The sequence below is a fragment of the Martes martes genome (genome assembly GCF_963455335.1).
Source record: "Martes martes genome assembly, chromosome: 12".
Classification (NCBI taxonomy): Eukaryota; Metazoa; Chordata; class Mammalia; order Carnivora; family Mustelidae; genus Martes; species Martes martes.
In genome coordinates, this window is record NC_137900.1 from 84,247,010 (window position 1) to 84,267,317 (window position 20,308).

General features: G+C 37.7%; 1 protein-coding gene across 1 annotated transcript; it reads right to left on the reverse strand.

Annotated features, from left to right (window-relative positions):
• Nucleotides 1-824: 824 nt before the first annotated feature.
• OR1B1 (olfactory receptor family 1 subfamily B member 1) lies at nucleotides 825-1,832 on the reverse strand (the record flags this gene model as incomplete). Its single annotated transcript, XM_080820419.1, has 1 exon — nucleotides 825-1,832. The coding sequence occupies one exon, from the start codon at nucleotides 1,830-1,832 to the stop codon at nucleotides 825-827; it is 1,008 nt and encodes a 335-aa protein (XP_080676545.1).
• Between the last annotated feature and the right edge of the window lie 18,476 nt (nucleotides 1,833-20,308).

The window sequence follows — 20,308 nt, forward strand, 5'->3', positions numbered from 1 at the left end:
CACTTCAATAAAAAAGAGCTCAACAAATATTTTTATTTATCATTGCAAACCTCATAAGAGCTGGCAAAATAGAAGTCAATGTCCAGCTCCCAACAAGCTAAGCACAGCCAATTTGTCTTCTTCATTGTTGAACTAGTTCACTGTTCCTTGTTTTATACAGCAGAGTTTTGGCTTTGCATTTTCTTTGTATATCTTCCTTGAAAATGTAAAGAAAATTAATTTAAAATATATGAAATAGAATTTACACACATTAGAATAAGATGCTCACACTATGACAAGTCCATGGAAACTGATGCTAAGATACAGAATAACAGAATCATGGCCCCTTTCACACTCACTTTTGGGCCAATATTTGCTCACTGAATGGAACAGGTATAAAACTACCACCCCATTTTACCTAACCTGCTCCCTTCCCCTAACTTTCTGACACACACCAGCACACTTGCCGTGAGGAAGCACACCGAGTTAGACGTGACCACAATTAACTTCACTGTCTCTGTTTCAGTTCAGACTTCACAGTAATATTCTCACACTTCTTCAAAACTGTGGGATTCAACATCCCAGGCCTAGTGACTCATTTGTATCCACTTTGATAACTGAAGATAAACAGTCTGGGGAAGGGGTTCCTGAGACAGGCTGACATGGGAGCCCTGAGCACGTGTGGCACGTGTTCACTGCTCTGTTGGGTGCCACAACAACAAGAGTCAAATCTGGATTTCCGTAAGTTAGCCAGGCCATGCTTCCCTCATCTCTCCAAAAGCAGCCATGCTTGAACCCTCCCACTTCTTTCCTTCACCAACCAAAATGACTCTTCAGCAGGCTCATCAGGAGTCTGCCCTCCCCAGTCCAAGCAGCCTGTGAAGGGCACTCTTGACATCCTTGTTGCGGAGGCTATACACAAAAGGGTTGGCCAAAGGGGTAATGGCAGTGTACATCACAGCAGCCACCATGTCCTGTTCCTGAGAGTTCTGGGAAGGAGGCTGGAAGTAGACCCAGATGATGGTGCCATAGAGGAAGCCAACCATGGTGAGGTGGGATCCACAGGTAGAAACTGCCCGGTGGCGACCAGCAGCTGAAGGCAAACGTAGGATGGTGGCCCCAATGCGAGCATAGGAGAGTACAATGAGGGCACAGGGACCTAGCATGAGGAAGCCACCCTCCAAGAATATGGCCAGCTCGTTGGAATGTATGTCAGAGCAAGAGGCTCGCAGAAGTGGTCGGTGGTCACAAAAGAAGTGGGGAAGTTTAACGTTGCCCTCAGCATCCCCATCCCAGTAAAGAGGCAAGAGAAGTCCCACATGCAGCATGGTGTGCACTATGGACACCACCCAACTCAAGGCCAGTAGGCAGGCACAGATTTGGCGACTCATCACTGAATGGTAGTGCAGGGGATTACAGATGGCCACATAACGATCCAGAGCCATGACAGAAATAACAAGTGTATCTGTAACTCCAAATGCATAGAAAAAAAAGAACTGGGCCAGGCAGTGGGCAGCAGAAATGGCTGGGTAATTAGAGACAAGATGGGCCAACAACTGGGGCAGGGTGACAGTGGATAGCCCCATGTCTATGACGGAGAGACCACAGAGCAGATAATACATAGGTGAGTGGAGCCTGGAGTCCCGGGAGATAAGTAGCACTAGAGTCACATTCCCTATTATGGTGACCAGGTAAATAGCCAGGAACAGAAAAAAAAGGAGACCTGGAGAGATTCTAGCTCTTGAGAACCCAAGGAGTAAGAAGACTGGAGAATGTGAAGCATTAGGGGAGCAGCCCATGATAAGTGACAATAAGCCTGCCTGAAAGAGAGTTTCAATCAAAAAAGCAGTCATAGGTAATAGGGCTGAGGATTATAATAGTTCTATTTGATTTATTTATGTTATTCAAGTGCCCTAAAGACTTCAATTCAACTGACCACCACGGCCCTTCTGCTAAGTCTATGACTTCACTCCTGTAATTTACTATAGCATTTTCTTCCTACTTCTTCCTTTTCACCCACTCTAGTGGCTCCTTTTCTATAATCTATAAACCTTAAGAAAGTCCCTCATCCGGTTATAAACCCTTCATTCAGTAATGTCTTTTCATCCTACTGCTGCTTTTCTCCTTCCAATGACAAACGTCCTGAAAAAGTTCCTATACTCCCTGGCTCTAAATTTTCATCTTCAATTCACACTTCATCCCATTGCAGTCCTCGTGATTTCATCTCTCTGAACCTGTAAGGAACATAATGTTATCATTTAATATGGAACATGTAAAAAATGGTTCATTATAACTATTTGGTTTTTATAGTGAAACTGCCTCAAGTTGTCATAAAATAACTTGGCTTTACTCTTTATTCCATTTTGTTCGTTAATGGCATCACCATTATCATCCATCTAATTGCCCAAAACAAAAGCTGGAGGAATCTCTCCCTCATCTCCTCATATTCAATCACTCCTTGACTTCTACATTTCCCCCTATATTCATCCTTTGTCCTTAATCCACTCACACTGTTTAAGATTCAGCATCTCTGACTAGTGCTAACTTCATAGCTTTATGACTAGTTTCTCTACTTACCTCCCTTGGTAGATCTTCCATACTGATTCTAGAAGAAAACTTTCGACATATGCTTCCCTATTTAAAGAGTCAGGGCCTTCAGAATAGAATCCAAATAGCTTCCTCTGGCTTATGAAGAACTTTTGTTGTCAACGACTACCCTATCTTACCAAGTTCATGCTGAGACATGTACACAGTATGTTTAAAACTAGACAAATCTTTTTTTAGTTTTCTGAACATGGTAACCTCTCACATTTCTGCAGATCATCACATGTTATTTTGAAAGCTTTAGCTTGCTGAAATATGAGGTACTAAGCACCTTCCCATGCAACATAGGTAGAAATGTTGAGGAAATATAATAATTATCCTTTTAAATTCATAAATGAGTGTTTAAGAATGTAAAGGAAACTACACTACATCAAAAACTAATGATGTACTATATGCTGGCTACCTGAACATCATAAAAAAAAAAAAACAGTCAACTATCTACTGTGATGTATGCAGTGGTGGTAACAGGTAGGTGGGAGGGGTATACCATCAGTCCTCATTGTCTAGAGGCCCCATGTGGAGCAGGAGGTGAGAATGTAGGCCTATGTGGGGCAAAAGGTAGACACCACCACATTAGTTCAGGACATTCAAAATGGTAAGCTCTCAGTGAAAGAATATACACAAACAGGAAAATGAATATATACCAGTGTCTACAGGACACCCAAAGAAAACTCATATCTCTCATCCTGTACTTCATGGAGGGGAAAGGTCTCCCAGGGGAATGGAGTTATGGGTCTTGACAGCACCTGGAATGGATACACTTATTTACAAGACACATATGATCCTAGACCCCTGAAACTGACAAACTAACATAAAAATCATTCCCTGACTGGTAAAATCCTTGGGGTACCTTTTAGAAGCAAACATAAAACTTCTCCTCATGTTGCTGCAGACAGTATGGGAATCCCACAAATAAAAACCAACCAAAAAGATGTGCTCACAATTCAAAATTACTAAACAGACACAAAACCTACTTATTATGAAGATAATCAGCAATCAACCAAGTGATAGAATTATCTCCCCCTAAACATCATAAAAGTAACTAATCTGTTAGGAATTATAAACTATGTTTAAAATACTTCATAGCTCAAAGAAGGAATAAAGACTATAAGAAATAAGATATTATAAAAGTAAAATAAAACAGACTTGGAGAAGACCCAATATGAATTATTAGAAAATACAAATACTCACATTTGAAGTAAAGACTCAATGAATGGCATGGACAGTAACTGAAGAGAGAGGCTAGTTCTGAGAAAATATCCAGAAAACAGTACAAAGTGACCAAGGGGAGAGGAGTCAAGACTTTTGTGGGGGGGGAAATAAGGAGATCTACCATACACCGAGTAAGTCCAAGGAAAAAAATTAATGAGAAAATAGAGAAGAGGAAATGTTGAAGAAATGGACTGAGAATTTTCCAGACTTAATTAAAGAAATGAGGCCTCAGATTGAAGAATCACAATGACTCCCAAACAAGACAAATTTTTATAAATCCTTGCATAGATACTACATTCGGGAAATTGCTATACAACAAATACAAAGATAAAATATATTTTTTTACCTAACTGCTTATTTTATTTTACTTTTTCCAAGTTTTTATTTAAATTTCAGTTGGTTAACCTACAGTATAATATTAAAGTGTAGGATTTAGTGATTCATCATTACATACAAAGATAAAATATTAAAACCAAGCAGAGAGAAAGGAAAGATTATCTATGAAGGAAAGATCATTAGACTTTCTGACAGAAGACTTCTCAGCAACAATAGACTCTAGAAAGCTTCATACATCCTTATCCCAATGGGTTCTGTAGAGGCAGGACTTCTCTGTCCTCCATCCACAGGCTCCCTTGCTCAAATTTTCTTGAAGGCCTTCAGGAATACTTAGAGTTGCACTTTTGTTTCCAAACACTTTTTCTTAAACTATCTTTTCATTATTGAGTTCCAATTTAATAATGCCAGGGCCTGACAATGAAATCTGTATGAGATTAGTTCTCAAGCTTTTTGAAACTCACTTTGTGGCTAATATGCGGCTAAGTGAGCCTGTGGAATACAGAAAATGGTAGCCCCAAAGCAAACTCACAATGTCTAGAAACTGGGACATATGATAGAGATGACATTCTTGATGTTTGAAGGAGAGGTTATTCAGTTAAATGCAGTACCACAACTGCATACACCTCTTGTAACTTGTGGTTTACTCATAGTATACATCAGTAGAAAATAGAGCCACATGCATCAATAAATCTGTCTCCAAATCATAATATTAACTTTAAAAATGCCAGTTCACTGAAAAAAATAAAAGTAAATTGAAAAATAAATAAATAAATAATAATAATAATTTTTTTTAAAAAGAAAAAAATGCCAGTTCAGAATGACAGGAAAATATGACATATATGATGATTTCAAACATGTAAATATTGTGTTCTTTAGTATATATATTCTAAAAACATACATAGGATAATGAATACTTCATTAGGGATAGTGGTTACCTTTGGTGAAGAAGGAAAGGATAGAGGATAGAATAGAAAAGTAGTTTGGGTTTTTTAAGACTTTATTTATTTATTTGAGAAAGGGGAGAGAGAGAGCATCAGTGGGAAGAGGGGCAGAGAGAGAAACAGACCCTCACTGAGCAGGGAGCCTGATGCGGGGCTCCATCCCAGGACCCTGGTATCACAACCTGAGCTGAAGGCAGACACTTAACTAACTGAACCATCCAGGTGCCCAGTAGCTCAGGTTTTAACTGTTATCTGTAGCTGTCTATTTTTTTTTTTACAAAATAAGAACAGAAAAAAAAAGTTGAAACCAAAAAAGGTGAATGTTAAGTAATTTTTTTTTAAGTTGGATGTTGTATATATGTATTGTATTGGTTTCCACACATTTTTCTATATTGTGAAACTTTTCTTACTAGAATATATAAACAGAAAGGCAAGAATAGAAACTGAAACATAAGAGCTTCTATTTTCTTATATTTCCATTATTTATTCCTTCATAAGACTAAGCATGCCATTCTATCCCAAAATAACATCCAGCTCAGTTAATTCAACCACAAACACAACTTGGGACACTCAAGCCAATATATCATGGAGAATCTAGAATTAGGTAATCTCTATCAAGACCTGGGAGAACCAGAGGTTTATTTCTGAAACAATTTTCCAAAACCTTGTGGAAGAAAGGAAATGTCAAAATACATGTGAAATATCAACTATCAGAATTATAATGAGCCAATGAGCCTAGACGTTTCTCTAAATTATCTTTCCCTAACCCCAGCCACGTTCCATGTTTCCAATTACCATTCCTATTTCTCTGTCTTGCTGTAGTAAATTCTACAGTAAGTTTCTAATGGAAGTTCTTTCATTTGGGACTGACTAGAACAGGACTCTGGAGTAGAAGGGAGAAATCTTCAGCAAGACTATAATAGACATAGATGCAGGGCTCATAACTGCCCATATTTCTCCAGCTTCAGAAGCCCAGGACTAGATTAATCATAATCCCTGGGGCACCTGGGTGGCTCAGTGGGTTAAAGCCTCTGCCTTCGGCTCAGGTCATAGTCCCAGGGTCCTGGGATCGAGCCCCACATTGGGCTCTCTGCTCGACAGGGAACCTGCTTCCTCCTCTCTCTCTGCCTATCTCCTCTACCTACATGTGATCTCTGTCTGTCAAATAAATAAATAAAAATCTTTTAAAAAAATCATAATCCCTGATTCATGCTGCAGCCTATTCATTGTCCAAGTACACCTGCTTGCTTGTTCCCCTAGTTTTGGATACTATTATAAACACCCATTAACTTGATTTTAACACAGAAACTAAAACATTGATTTTAATTCATATCTGTGTATACTATCAGCCCACCCCGTCACTTTCTGCCTAAGATAACCAGCCTCCTGAATCTTGGGTTAATCATTCCCTTCCTTTCATCAATACATGTTTAAATTTGATATATATTTACTATAGGTATTCCAAGAATATTGTTAAGTTTGAGATGATCTGAAATTTATAAAAGAGTAACAAAATTTAAGTAATTAGGGGTTATTTGATTTTACGATAATCACTAATTTATTGGATATAGCTGTGACTTACTTATTTGTCATTGCTACATAATAGTCCCTTGTATGACTATACCACAGTATGTTTAACCATTCTCTGTGATGTGTAATTGTGTTGCTTAGTTATTCCTGCTACAGAATATGGGTCAAAGAAGACACAGTTTATATTTCTGTGCTCCAAGCTACTAACTATCTTATATGGGCAAGTTCTTGACTTGTCTGAGTCATGGATTTCTAAGATGGACATAGAAGCTATTTTCACAAAGTTGTTAGATGAATTAAATAAAACGCCTATTAGTGTTTACAAAATTTTTAAAAATGTGATCACCTCAAAAGATGCAGAAAGTTCATTTGATAGAATTTGATACCTACTCATAACCAAAATCTCTTAGCATACTGGAAATAAAAACAATAAGTAAATAAGGTTCATATAGTATTAATCCATAGTGAAAGTCATACCTGGTGCATCTCTAAAATAATTTCACTGAAGTTTAGGAACAAGGCAAGGATGACTACATCAAAAGTCCTTGTTCAACATAGCTTTGTAAGTCTTAGCCAGGGAAGTAATGACAAGAAAAAGAAATAAAATATTTATTCAAAATTAAAAATATATATAATTCATATTTCATAATCTATCAACCATTTACTCTAACTTGTATATTTAGTAAATTAAGTATAGTTTCCTTATAAAGTAATTTATTCAAATTTTTGCTTCTAAGGTTATCAATAGACAGTCCTCACCATATACAATGGCCTATAACAATGGTAGTAATAGTAGTAGTAGTAGTAGTAGTAGTAAAATAGATAACATTTGTGGACCCCTTGCTACATGACTAACTATACAAAACACTCTACATGCATGATTTTATTAATCCTGTAGAAATGCTATTTTACTCTCATTTTACACATGGGGAAACAGAGACATAGAGAAATTAAGCAACTCGCTTAATATTGCACAGCGAGTCAGTGGCAGAACTGGAATTTTAACACAAAGAATGGTCTACATCTCAGCCACTGCTTCTCTCGAACCTTCATTTTCCTTCCCTATCAATGGAATTATTAACCACTATCTCCCATATTCCTGACATTTTTTTCCAATCTCCTGAATACTATAAAATTGTGAATTTTATCCTCCTTTCAGTGGTTAGCTCTTTTCTAAACTTTTTTTCTCCCTTCTTCGCCCATTCCCTTCCCTGTAGGAGACTCTGCAGGAGCAACCCTGAAGAACATATCCAGTCCTAGAGCCTCACTGACCAGCTTAATGCTGACTATTCATAAATCAACATCTTCAAACCTGGCCAACTTCACTGCTACAGTAAAGGGCTGAGAGATTCATCCTACAGTTCTGGTAAAAAATGAAGCACATGATGAACTAGAGTATGTCACAGAGGGTTAATAATATAGGTGAAAGATTAAGAGAGAATACGAGGACTGGAAGAGAAAAGGAGATGGAAGGACACTCAAAAGAAAAGCAGGAAAGGATGTGGAGGAGTATGGAGTGGGGAACAAAATGTAGATCTCATCGCTACAACTCATTCAGACTGGGGATTTTTAATAATTTATAAGAATAATTGCCAAAGAATATTTTGCTCTCAAAATACAATTGTTACTCCAAGCAGGGATTAGCAGCCTTGGAATCTGTGCCTCTGGAAATATCTGACAGGAAACAGAAAGGATGAAATTTTTTAAAAATTAATTTAAATACCTGAGTTTACTTATGGTCCCCCCCAAAATAATTTTGGCTAGACCAACTGCAGAAGGTAATCACAGGGTCCAGAAGACCATTCATTTATTTATTCATCCATTTGTCATTTAATTCATCTGTTCTACAAGTAATGATTTCTTACCTATGATGACACATTAAGACAAACCACACAATAGTTCTGCCATGAGGAAACCACAGTGTGGAAAGAAGAGAAGATAAACATTGGATGAAAAACAGTGTGATAAATGTTATAATATAAGCAAAGGAGTTTTGGAGCTTATTTGGAGGATATCCCAACTCAGTCTAGGTAAGATCAGGGATGGGCTGAAGTCATGAGAAGCTTTCTAGGAGATAGCAAAATCACAAGAGGGTGTAACACGTAAAGACTCCCTCAGCTGACACCAAAAGTGCCCTCCATTTTACTCAGAGAACAGATGGCATTCTGAATGAATAATGTGAAATCACTGTGTGCACACACACACACGTGTGTGTGTGCTGTGTATAAGCTCTAAGTATATAATAAAATTTCAGAAAATAATTATTGAAAAGCAGAATTTACTCTCAGTTGAGAGTTTCTCTTAACCTTTACTTCAGGCATCTAAAAATAATTGTGTGCTGTCACAGAGAGATGACCGGGAAGAAACGTGAGAGTCAGAAACATGGAAACAGAGACAGTGGAGGAAAGACAAATGGAAAGATAAAATGAAGAAAGAATGCAAATTGGTGGGGAGAGAGAAGAGAAATGCATGATGGAAAAAGAGTAGAGAGAATGGATGAATGAAAGAAACATAGGGAAAAAAATAGGAAGAATTTTGATGTGAGAAGAGCAGAATTAAGGGTGGGAATTTTTTTAATGATTGTGGCATAGATAATGAGCAGAAAAAAGTTTGTTTGTTTTTTAGAAGAAAGGAGAAAGGCATGTGGATAATGAGTGAGAGGAGGCTGATAATGTGGGACAGGGCAGAAGGAGAGAAAAATAAAGTGTCATGAAATGATGGCTATAAAAGAAAAGTGAAGGCAAGTATGAGAAATGGAACACCAAGAATAGGAACAGAAAGGCAAGCTGGTAAAAGAGATTGTCAGGGTGGAGAGAGAGGGGAATGGCTGTGATGACATAAAGCACAAAGGGTAATGTTAAACAAAATGGGTTCAGAGCGAGAGACATCTAAAAGACAGAGAAATACAAGAATGGGTCAAGGAGAGACAAGATGGAGAATGAAGGCTAGTTCCCACCCACACACTCGCCTGTCAAGAAAGAACTGCTCTGATTCTGGACTTTGTAGCTCGAGCCTCAGTGGCCCACTCAGGAATCTGGCCATGGTGCTGAATCTTGGGACCTGAAGCCAGGGCTGGCAAGACTGGGTGAGATTTAGAGGCTGTGGGGCCCCAGAGACATTTCCCCTAGAGTCTCCTAGAAGGAGGTCATGTACATCTGCCTCTCATGGAGCAAGAAAGTGTGGACATGATATCAGGGGAAAGTTAAAAGCACTGGAAGCTCCTCCAACAACTACACTCCACTCTTCCAAATGGGATAGGTAACACCATTCAGTCTATGCTCAGGCAACCCCAAATAGTCAATACTGTGTATCCTTATCCCAGTCATTTACACCATCATCATCTCATTATTTCCCAAGAATAACCTACAATAATTAAAGTATTATGAAATGACCAAGACCAGAACATTGGAGTCAAACAACAGAGTATAATTCTGGGACATACCACTTGCAAGTTCTGTGGATTTGGCAAATTGTTTAGCCTCTCTGAGGTTTTACTTCCTTATCTATAGAGTATAATATCTAATTATTTTTTTAAATGATTGATTTAAGGTTTAGAATGTTATATATATATATATGGTGCTGAGTATGTGTCTGCAATGACCCTGCAATTGCACTACTGGGTATTTACTCCAAAGATACAGATGTAGTGAAAAGAAGGGCCATATGTACCCCAATGTTCATAGCAGCAATGGCCACAATCACCAAACTGTGCAAAGAGCCAAGATGCCCTTCAACAGATGAATGGATAAAGAAGATATGGTCCATAATGGAGTATTATGCCTCCATCAGAAAGGATGAATACCCAACTTTTGTATCAACATGGACAGGACTGGAGGAGATTATGCTGAGTGAAATAAGTTAAGCAGAGAGAGTCAATTATCATATGGTTTCACTTCCTTGTGGATCATAAGGAATAACACAGAGGACATTGGGAGAAGGAGAGGTGAAGGGAGTTGGGAGAAATCAGAGGGGGAGAAAAACCACGAGCGACTGTGGACTCTGAGAAACAAACTGAGGGTTTTGGAGGGGAGGGGAAGTGGGGGGTTGGGTGAGCCTGGTGGTGGGTATTAAGGAGGGCACATATTGCATGGAGCACTAGGTATGGTGCATAAACAATGAATCTTGGAACACTGAAAAAAAAAATAAAACTACAAAAAAAAAAGAAAGAAAAGAAATTCCAAAGCCTGGCTTAAACGTTGAGTTTTCATAATTAGCAAGGGGAATCTCTGCAAAAGATGATGTAAAGGGCCCTTAACATCAGACCAGTGGGAGAAATATAATTCTTTATTATAAAACTCATTCAAAGAATCTGATTTGGTAAAGTGTTAGATTGAAAACTTTCACAAGAACATCAAAGTTAAAAACTTGCCTGAATATTTATCACTGTTACCAATTTGTTCCATTTTGTTGTAATTAATTTACCTTATTATAATTCATTTATCCTTGCTATTAGTATTTGAAAAAAATGATTTTTTTTAAATTCCAAAGATTTTAGAAATCGTTGTCATATTCTGAGAAGGTAAGCTTTAAAGAGAAATCTGTAACTCTGGTTGTCCCAATAATTTCTTGTCTTAGTAATAATATTAAAATTGAAAGATTGCTGTTTCTAAATAATATAAACACATTAAAAATTGTTCTGTTAAGACAGAGGAGGACCATCAGCACTTTCTTCTTTTCCCTCATGTATATTGCAAAAATAAAATCCTTCAATACTGCTTGATTTCTACTCTTTAACACTTTTTAAAATGCTATTTACTAGCCTGTCTTCTTTTTCAGTGAAATAAAATTAACATACAGTGTTTTATTAACTTGAGGTGTCCAATGTAATGATTCAACAATTCTATACATTACTCAGTGCTATCATGGCAACTGTACTCTTAATCCCCTTTATTTAACCCAACTTCCCACTCACCTTCCCTCTGGAAACCACTAGTTTGTTCTCTGCATTTAGAAGTCTGCTTTTTGGTTTGCTCATTTGTTTTGTTTCTTAAACTCCATGTATGACTGAAATCAAGTAGTATTTGTCTTTCTCTGTGTGACTTATTTCACTTACCATTACAACCTCTAGATCTATCCGTGTTGTTGCAGATAGCCAACAGAAAAGACACATGAAAAGGTACTCAACATCACTCATCATCAGGGAAATGTAAGTCAAAACCACAAAACAAAAGACTCTTAACTATAGGAAACAAACTGAGGGTTGCTGGAGAGGAGGTGGGGGGATGGGGCAACTAACGGGCATTGAGGAAGGCATGTGATGTAATGAGCACTGGGTGTTGTGTGCAACTGATGAATTACTGAACTCTACATCAGAAACAAATGATACAGTGTATGTTAACAATTGAATTTAAATAAAATAAGTTTTAAAAAACCCACAAAGATATATCACCTTACAGCTGTCGGAAAGGCTGAAATCTAAAAGACAAGAAGTTGTCAATGAGTGTTGACAAGGATGTGGAGAAAAAGGAACCCTCATACATTGTTGGTGGGAATGCAAACTGGTGCAGGCACTGTGGAAAACAGAGTGGAGGTTCCTCAAAAAACTAAAAATAAAATTACCTCATGATCCAGGAATTCCATTACTGGGTACTTACTGAAGGAAAGCAAAAACACTAATTCAAAAAGATATATGCACCCCTATTATTGCAGCATTATTTACAATAGCTAAGATATGGAAACAACCCAACTGTCCATTGATAGATGAACAGATAAAGAATATGTGGTATAAATATACGCAATGGAATATTTGTCACTTATTTTGACAAACTTTTAGAGTTTTCTCACTTAAGTTAATGTGTATTTTTAGGTGTTATTTGGTTGGACTTAATGCATTTACTATTTCTTGGTTTGATTAGGTTTGTTAATAATAATAATATGACCGTGAGTCTACATTCCTTAATCAGTTATCTAATAGCATTACTTAGAAAAATAGAAAGTTGAATCACTATGTTGTATACCTGCAACTAAGGTAACACTGTGTGTCAACTAACTGCAAGAAGAAGAAGAAGAAGAAGAAGAAGAAGAGGAGGAGGAGGAGGGGGAGGGGAAGGGGGAGGGGGGAGGGGGAGAAAAGAAGGAAAGAGAGAAGGAAGCCAAAGTTTTAGAAAAGGAAACTAGTTTGAAAACTTGTTATTAAGAAGTATTTTACAAACTGAGATGCATACATCTCTGGGGAACTGTGAACTCAGCCTCAGGGGTCCAGAATCATCTCTACTAAAATTTAAAAATGCAATTTCATTTCAGTAATAATCTAAAATGATTCATGTAAAGCATATTCAGACTTACCCAGATGAGCACATTATATTTGAGAACTGCCCCTCAAATTCAATGCTGATATTGTATGTTTTATTTAAAATGATTGTATCTAATTTTTAATGTATAGTTAAGGAAATCTAACTACTCTTAAATGTCTTATTTTAAAGTAAACATGAAAACAACTCAACATCCTTCATTGTACATCTGTTGAATTACTTAAATTTTTGTTTCAGTTTCTAGAAATAAAGATGGCTATGCCACAAAAAAACCTCTTAGAACTGAAGCATTTTTTTAAAATAGTCTTTAGTTTCTTGACTTCTTTAAGACACTGAAACAACATGAAGCAATAACTGGTGTAACAGTGAAATTAACTTGTTACTATCACTTTTCTGAATCTATTAGCTTATTCTCAAAGAAAGGTGTCCATATACTCTAATTTGAAGGAAAATGAAAATAATTGTTAGAAAATTTGATTTGTTGGGACACCAACAAATCAGGTGGTGGCTCAGTTGGTTAAGCAGCTGTGTTTGGTCCAAGTCATGATCCCAGGGTCCTGGGATCAAGTCCCACTTCGGGCTCCTTGCTCAGCAGGGAGCCTGCTTCTCCCTCTGCCTGCTCTGCCTGCCACTCCCCCTGCTTGTGCTCTCTCTCTCTCTGATAAATAAATAAATAAAATATTTTAAGAAAATAATTTAAAAAATGAAAAAGAAAAAAAGAAATTTGATTTGTTATGAATTCATTTCTGAAATTATCACTTTTTTTTAATTAAATTTTTTATTTATTTTCAGCATAACAGTATTCATTGTTTTTTCACCACACCCAGTGCTCCATGCAATCTGTGCCCTCCCTAATACCCACCACCTGGTTCCCCCACCCTCCCACCCCGCCCCTTCAAAACCCTCAGGTTGTTTTTCAGAGTCCATAGTCTCTCATGGTTCACCTCCCCTTCCACTTTCCCTCAACTCCCTTCTCCTTTCCCTCTACCCTTGTCCTCTATATTATTTGTTATGCTCCACCAATAAGTGAAACCATATGATACTTGACTTTCTCTGTTTGACTTATTTCACTCAGCATAATCTCTTCCAGTCCTGTCCATGTTGCTACAAAAGTTGGGTACCACATTGAGATACCACCTTACACCAGTTAGAATGGCCAAAATTAGCAAGACAGGAAACAACGTGTGTTGGAGAGGATGTGGAGAAAGGGGAACCCTCTTACACTGTTGGTGGGAATGCAAGCTGGTGCAGCCACTTTGGAGAACAGTGTGGAGATTCCTCAGGAAATTAAAAATAGAGCTTCCCTATGACCCTGCAATTGCACTGCTGGGTATTTACCCCAAAGATACAGATGTAGTGAAAAGAAGGGCCATCTGTACCCCAATGTTTATAGCAGCAATGAAATTATCACTTTTTTAAAAGATTTTATTTATTTATTGGACAGAGATCACAAGTAGGCAGAGAGGCAGGCAGAGACAGAGGAGGAAGCAGGCTCCCTGCTGAGCAGAGAGCCTGATGCAGGGCTCAATCCCAGGACCCTGGGACCATGACTTGAGCCGAAGGCAGAGGCTTTAACCCACTGAGCCACCCAGGTACCCCTATCACTTCTTTTATCTATTTATTCCATTCAAGAGTCATTGAAGAGTTAGCAAACCATGTTGAATTAAAAAGAGTTTTCAAAAAAATTTGACTACATCAAAAACTAATGATGTACTATATGGTGATTATTATATGATCTTTATATATATTTATATTCATATATATATGAATATATGCTGCATTGGTAAAGTTAAAAACAGACATTAAGTCATAACTGGAATTTAATTTTAAATCTGCACTGTTAAAGCTACCACTATATATTTGTCTCAAATATGTAGTGTACAGTGTATTCAGGGGTCTGGTCTGATGGGGTCTGGCCCTTACTGAGGGAAGGTAAGCCTATTGTTAGAAAGGTTAGGCTGAAGAAGAACAGTTCATTGAGGACATGGAAACTGATCAAAAGGAAAGAGGACACTTTAATCAGGGACAGAAAAGTCTCTGAGGATTATGAAAGTATAAAGATGATACAGTACTAATTAATTCGTATTGAGTGATGACTATATGACACACACCATTCTATTACAGGCTTTTGTTCATTCATACTCACAATAGCACTTTTGTATTAGTACTAAGAAAGGCAGTATAGCTTATTGCTTGGGCTAGCAGACTGTAAAGTTACCAGCTGTGAGATCCTGGGCAAATATCTTAACCTATGTACACCTCAGTTTTCTAATCAGCAATGATAATTAATAATAGTCCACACCTTACAAGGTTGTTAATTGGTAAAAAATGAGATTATGTAAAATATTAAAACAACCCTAATACATAGGAAACATTACATAAAAAATAGTATTCCTGTTGAAATATTTCAAAAGTAGATAACTGAGGTTCTCTACAGTTTTAAAGTATTTGAACAAGATTCAGTCCCTAGTCTGTCTAAAACCAAACTTACGTTCTTAACATTCTCTTGTAGCATTTTCCTATGGCAAGGCTAATTGAAGCAAAAAACACATTTCTCAACCTCTATAATCCTTCTCTTACTAATTTGTGAAGGAATATATTCTTGGTAAGGATAGAGAGTCTATCATGAGGATATTATTCAACCCATTCAGGGTCAATATACTCTTAGAAATTAGGGGATAGGAAACTCTCATTTACCTGAAGGCTTACTTCATTAAAGACTCTGGACTAAATAATTCATTCGTCCATGTATTTTATTTAATTGATCATTAACTATATATAAAGAACTCTGATAGGCATTATGGATACAACAATAAAAAGTATCTGATTATGTCCCTAATGGATCCTCACCCTAGTGAGGATAAAATGTAAGACATAATTTCAAGTGTCATGTGAACATAAGAGAAGTACAATTGAAGATGGGGGAAGTTTTATTCACTGTACATTTGGATGACTGAAACTATAAGAAGGAATAGGTTCTTCCCTGCATCCCCACAATTTGGAAGAAATACGTTGAGACATACTGTGAGTACAATGTCTATCTAATTCAATTTCTGCACTAGACCACACTATCTTCCACATGAAATCTCAGTGTCCTGATGCTTCAAAAATATCCCTCTTCTTTCTGCTCTAACCATATAGGGTCCATTTTTTGGATTTCTGACAATGTTTTTGTTTTGAAATTCCAATTATTCCTTAGTATAGCAAATTCTCCATCATATCTTCTAACTATGTCCTTCTTTTTCTTTAGTTTTTATTTAAATTCTAGTTAATTAGCATACATGTAATATTAGTTTTATGTGCACCATTTAGTGATTCAACACTATGTACAATACCTGCTCCTCATCACAACTGTACTCCTTAATCCCTACAACCTATTTAACCCATTCCCCACCCAACTCCCCTTTGGTAACCATCAGTTTGTTCTCTATAGTTAAGAGTCTGTTTCTGATTTGCCTCTTTCTCTCTTTTTTCCCTCCCCTTTGCTCATTTGTTTTGTTTCTTAAATCCCACATGAGTGAAATCATATGGCATTTGTCTTTTTCTGACTAACTTATTTTGCTCAGCATAATAGTTTCTAGCTCTATCCATGTCATCACAAATGACAAAATTACATTCTTTTTTTTTAATTATGTCATGTTAGTCACCGTACAGGACATCATCAGTTTTTGATGTAGTGTTCCATGATTCATGGAACATTTACATGTTACATTTGCATGTAACAACCAGTGCTCATTACAACATGTGCCCTCCTTAATACCCATCATCCCCCCGTCCCCCCACCCACCTCCCTTCTGTAACCCACAGTTTGTTTCCCGGAGTCCAGAGTTTCTCGTGGTTTATCTTCCTCTCTGATTTCTTCCCATTCAGTTTTCCCTCTCTTCCCCTTTGGTCCTCCAAGCTATTCCTTATGTTCCAAGTATGAGTGAAACCAAATGGTAATTGTCTTTCTCTGCTTGACTTATTTCACTTAGCATAATCTCCTCCAGTCCCATCCATGTCAGTGCAAATGGTGGTTATTCATCCTTTCTGATGGCTGAGTAATATTCCATTGTACCTATGTACCATATCTTTATAAAAGTTTATGGGGCATCTGGCTGGTTCAGTCAGTTAAGCATCTGATTTTGGCTCAGGTCATGATCTCAGGGTCATGGTATTGAACCCCACATTGGACTCCATGATCAATAGAAAGTCTGCTTCTCCCTCTCCCTCTGCCCCTTCCTCCACGGGTACATGTGTGTTCTCTTTTTCTTTCTCAAATAAATTTTTAAAAAGTTTATAGAGGTGGGTGCCTGAGTGGTTCCCATTGGTTAAGCAACTGCCTTCAGCCCAGGTCATGATCCTGGAGTCCCAGGTTCAAGTCCCACATCAGGCTCCCTGCTCAGCAGGGATTCTGCTTCTCCCTCTGACCTTTTCCCCTCTCATGCTCTCTCTCTCACATAATTTTTTTTAAAAAATCTTTAAAAAATAATTTAAAAATTAAAAATTTATAGGGGTGCTTGGGTGGCTGTCAGTTAAGTACCTGCCTTTGGCAGAGGTCATTATCTTGGGGTGTTGGGATCAAGCCCCACATTGGGCTCCCTGCTCAGTGAGAGTCTGCTTGAGATTCTCTCTCTCCCTCTGCCCCTCCCCCACACATGTGCACTCTCTCTCTCTCTTTCAAATAAACAAAATCTTTTTTAAAAAGTATATAAAGCTGGTCTTGATGAAGTCCCAAAGGAAACAGTCAACAAAACAAAGAGGTAACCCATGGAATGGGAGAAGATATTTGCAAATGACAGTACAGACAAAAGGTTGATATCCAGGATCTATAAAGAACTCCTCAAACTCCACACACACAAAACAGACAATCATATCAAAAAATGGGCAGAAGATATGAACAGACATTTCTCCAATGAAGACATACAAATGGCTAACAGACACATGAAAAAATGTTCATCATCACTAGCCATCAGGGAGATTCAAATTAAAACCACATTGAGATATCACCTTACAGCAGTTAGAATGGCCAAAATTAACAAGACAGGAAACAACGTGTGTTAGAGAGGATGTGGAGGAAAGGGGAATCCTCTTACATTGTTGGTGGGAATGCAACTTGGTGCAGCCACTTTGGAGAACAGTGTGGAGATTCCTCAAGAAATTAAAAATAGAGCTTCCCTATGACCCTGCAATTGCACTGCTGGGTATTTACCCCAAGGATACAGATGTAGTGAAAAGAAGGGCCATCTGTATCCCAATGTTTATAGCAGCAATGGCCATGGTTGCCAAACTGTGGAAAGAACCAAGATGCCCTTCAATGGATGAATGGATAAGGAAGATGTGGTCCATATATACTATGGAGTATTATGCCTCCATCAGAAAAGATGAATACCCAACTTTTGTAGCAACATGGACAGGACTGAAGAGATTATGCTGAGTGAAATAAGTCAAGCAAAGAGAGTCAATTATCATATGGTTTCACTTATTTGTGGAGCATAACAAACAACATGGAGGACAAGGGTAGATGGAGAGGAGAAGGGAGTTGAGGGAAATTGGAAGGGGAGGTGAACCATGAGAGACTATGGACTCTGAAAAACAACCTGAGGGTTTTGAAGGGGCGGGGGGGTGGGAGGTTGGGGGAACCACGTGGTGGGTATTAGGGAGGGCACATATTGCATGGAGCACTGGGTGTGGTGCAAAAACAATGAATACTGTTACTCTGAAAAGAAATAAAAAAATTTTTTTAAAAAGTATATAAAGTTGGGTATTCATCCTTTCTGACAGCTGAGTAATATTCCATTGTATATATGGACCACATCTTCTTTATCCATTCATCTGTTGAAGGGCATCTTGGCTCTTTCCACAGTTTGGCTATTGTGGACATTGCTGCTATGAACACTGGGGTACATATGGCCCTTGTTTTCACTACATCTGTATCTTTGGGGTAAATACCCAGTAGTGCAATTGCAGAGTCATAGGGTAGCTCTAGTTTTAATTTTCTGAAGAACTTCCACAAGGAGGGGGAGATGAACCATGAGAGACTGTGGACTCCAAGAAACAAACTGAGAGTTTTAGAGGGTTGGGGAGTTGGGGGATGGGTGAGCCTGGTAGTGGGTATTAAGGAGGGCACATATGGCATGGAGCACTGGATGTTCTACATAAGCAATGAATCTTGGAACACTGCATCAAAAACTAATGATGTATTTTATGGTGGCATAATAAAATAAAAAAAAATTTAAGTATATAAGGTTTGTGAATAAATGAAACAAAAGACTGAAGGAAAACAGAGCAAAAAGTGTTATTGTAGTCAACTATCCTGGGTGATAAGAACCTGGATTATTAATACTTTTTCTCTTTAAGCTTTTCTACTTTTTTGTTTTTAATTACTATAAACAAAAAAGTGAAGAAATACTCTGGCTGCTTGGTGAGAAACTACTATCTTGGATAAGGTACTGGAGGGGCCACATGTGGTAGGAACTGCTTGTTTTATATGCCACTGTATCTTCAGCACCTAGCACAGTTCTGACAAATAGCAGGGCTTCAAGAAATATTTGTGAACAAACTGACAGAAGCAAGCAGATATTAATGGGCATGAGTGCTGATCTCAAGGATTATATAGTCCTATAGGAAGCAGCTTAACCTAATAATGTGCTTTTAAACTTCAATATTTCATTTTTTGAATGTTCATATTTTGGGCAACATGATTTATTTCAGAATTGTAAGTCAGCACATGATTCCCAAATCCTTTTCACTAGCATCATGAAAAAGCAGGAGAGTGTCAGGTTAAGAGGACGGAGTCAAGCAGAAACTAAATAACCTCATGAGATGTTTCAAAAACTGATTGTCACTAACTAGCTGTGTTACACTGGGCAGCCCACTTTACCTTTCTGATCTCAGACTCCTCATCTCTGAAGTAAAAAAAATAAGACCATCTATTTCATAAAGGTGACCCAATAATTAAATGAAAAACTACATTTGCTTTATTTAGCCAAGTGTCTATTATGGAGGAAGCACTCACTAAATTATTAATTTATGGCTCTTTGAATTAATGTATAAGCAATAAGACAAAGAAATTGAGATATTGACTAGAGTGAAAGTCCAAAGCATTAAAAGAGGTCATTAACAGACCTATTCCAACTGGCAGTCATCAAGAAAAGTGCCCTGGAGGAGGCTGAATTCAAACCTTACAGGTTAGCAAAGGCATGATAGTACAAATAGGTAAAGGGGCAATAAATCATGAAGAATGGGATATTGTTGGGTGATAATTATACTGGGAAACAGGAGGGTTTGAGTCTTAACTTGGGAATTCTGCAATACACACAAAGAGAGATGCCCCAAATGACCAGGAATTTGGGATTCCACAGAACAAAAAATATTCACCCAGTGGTTTCCCTGAGTGGAAAAACAAGGATCATACATCAGTGTTTTACAAGGAGACATAGGGATGCTTCAGAGAGAAGAGTAAAGTCTGGAATC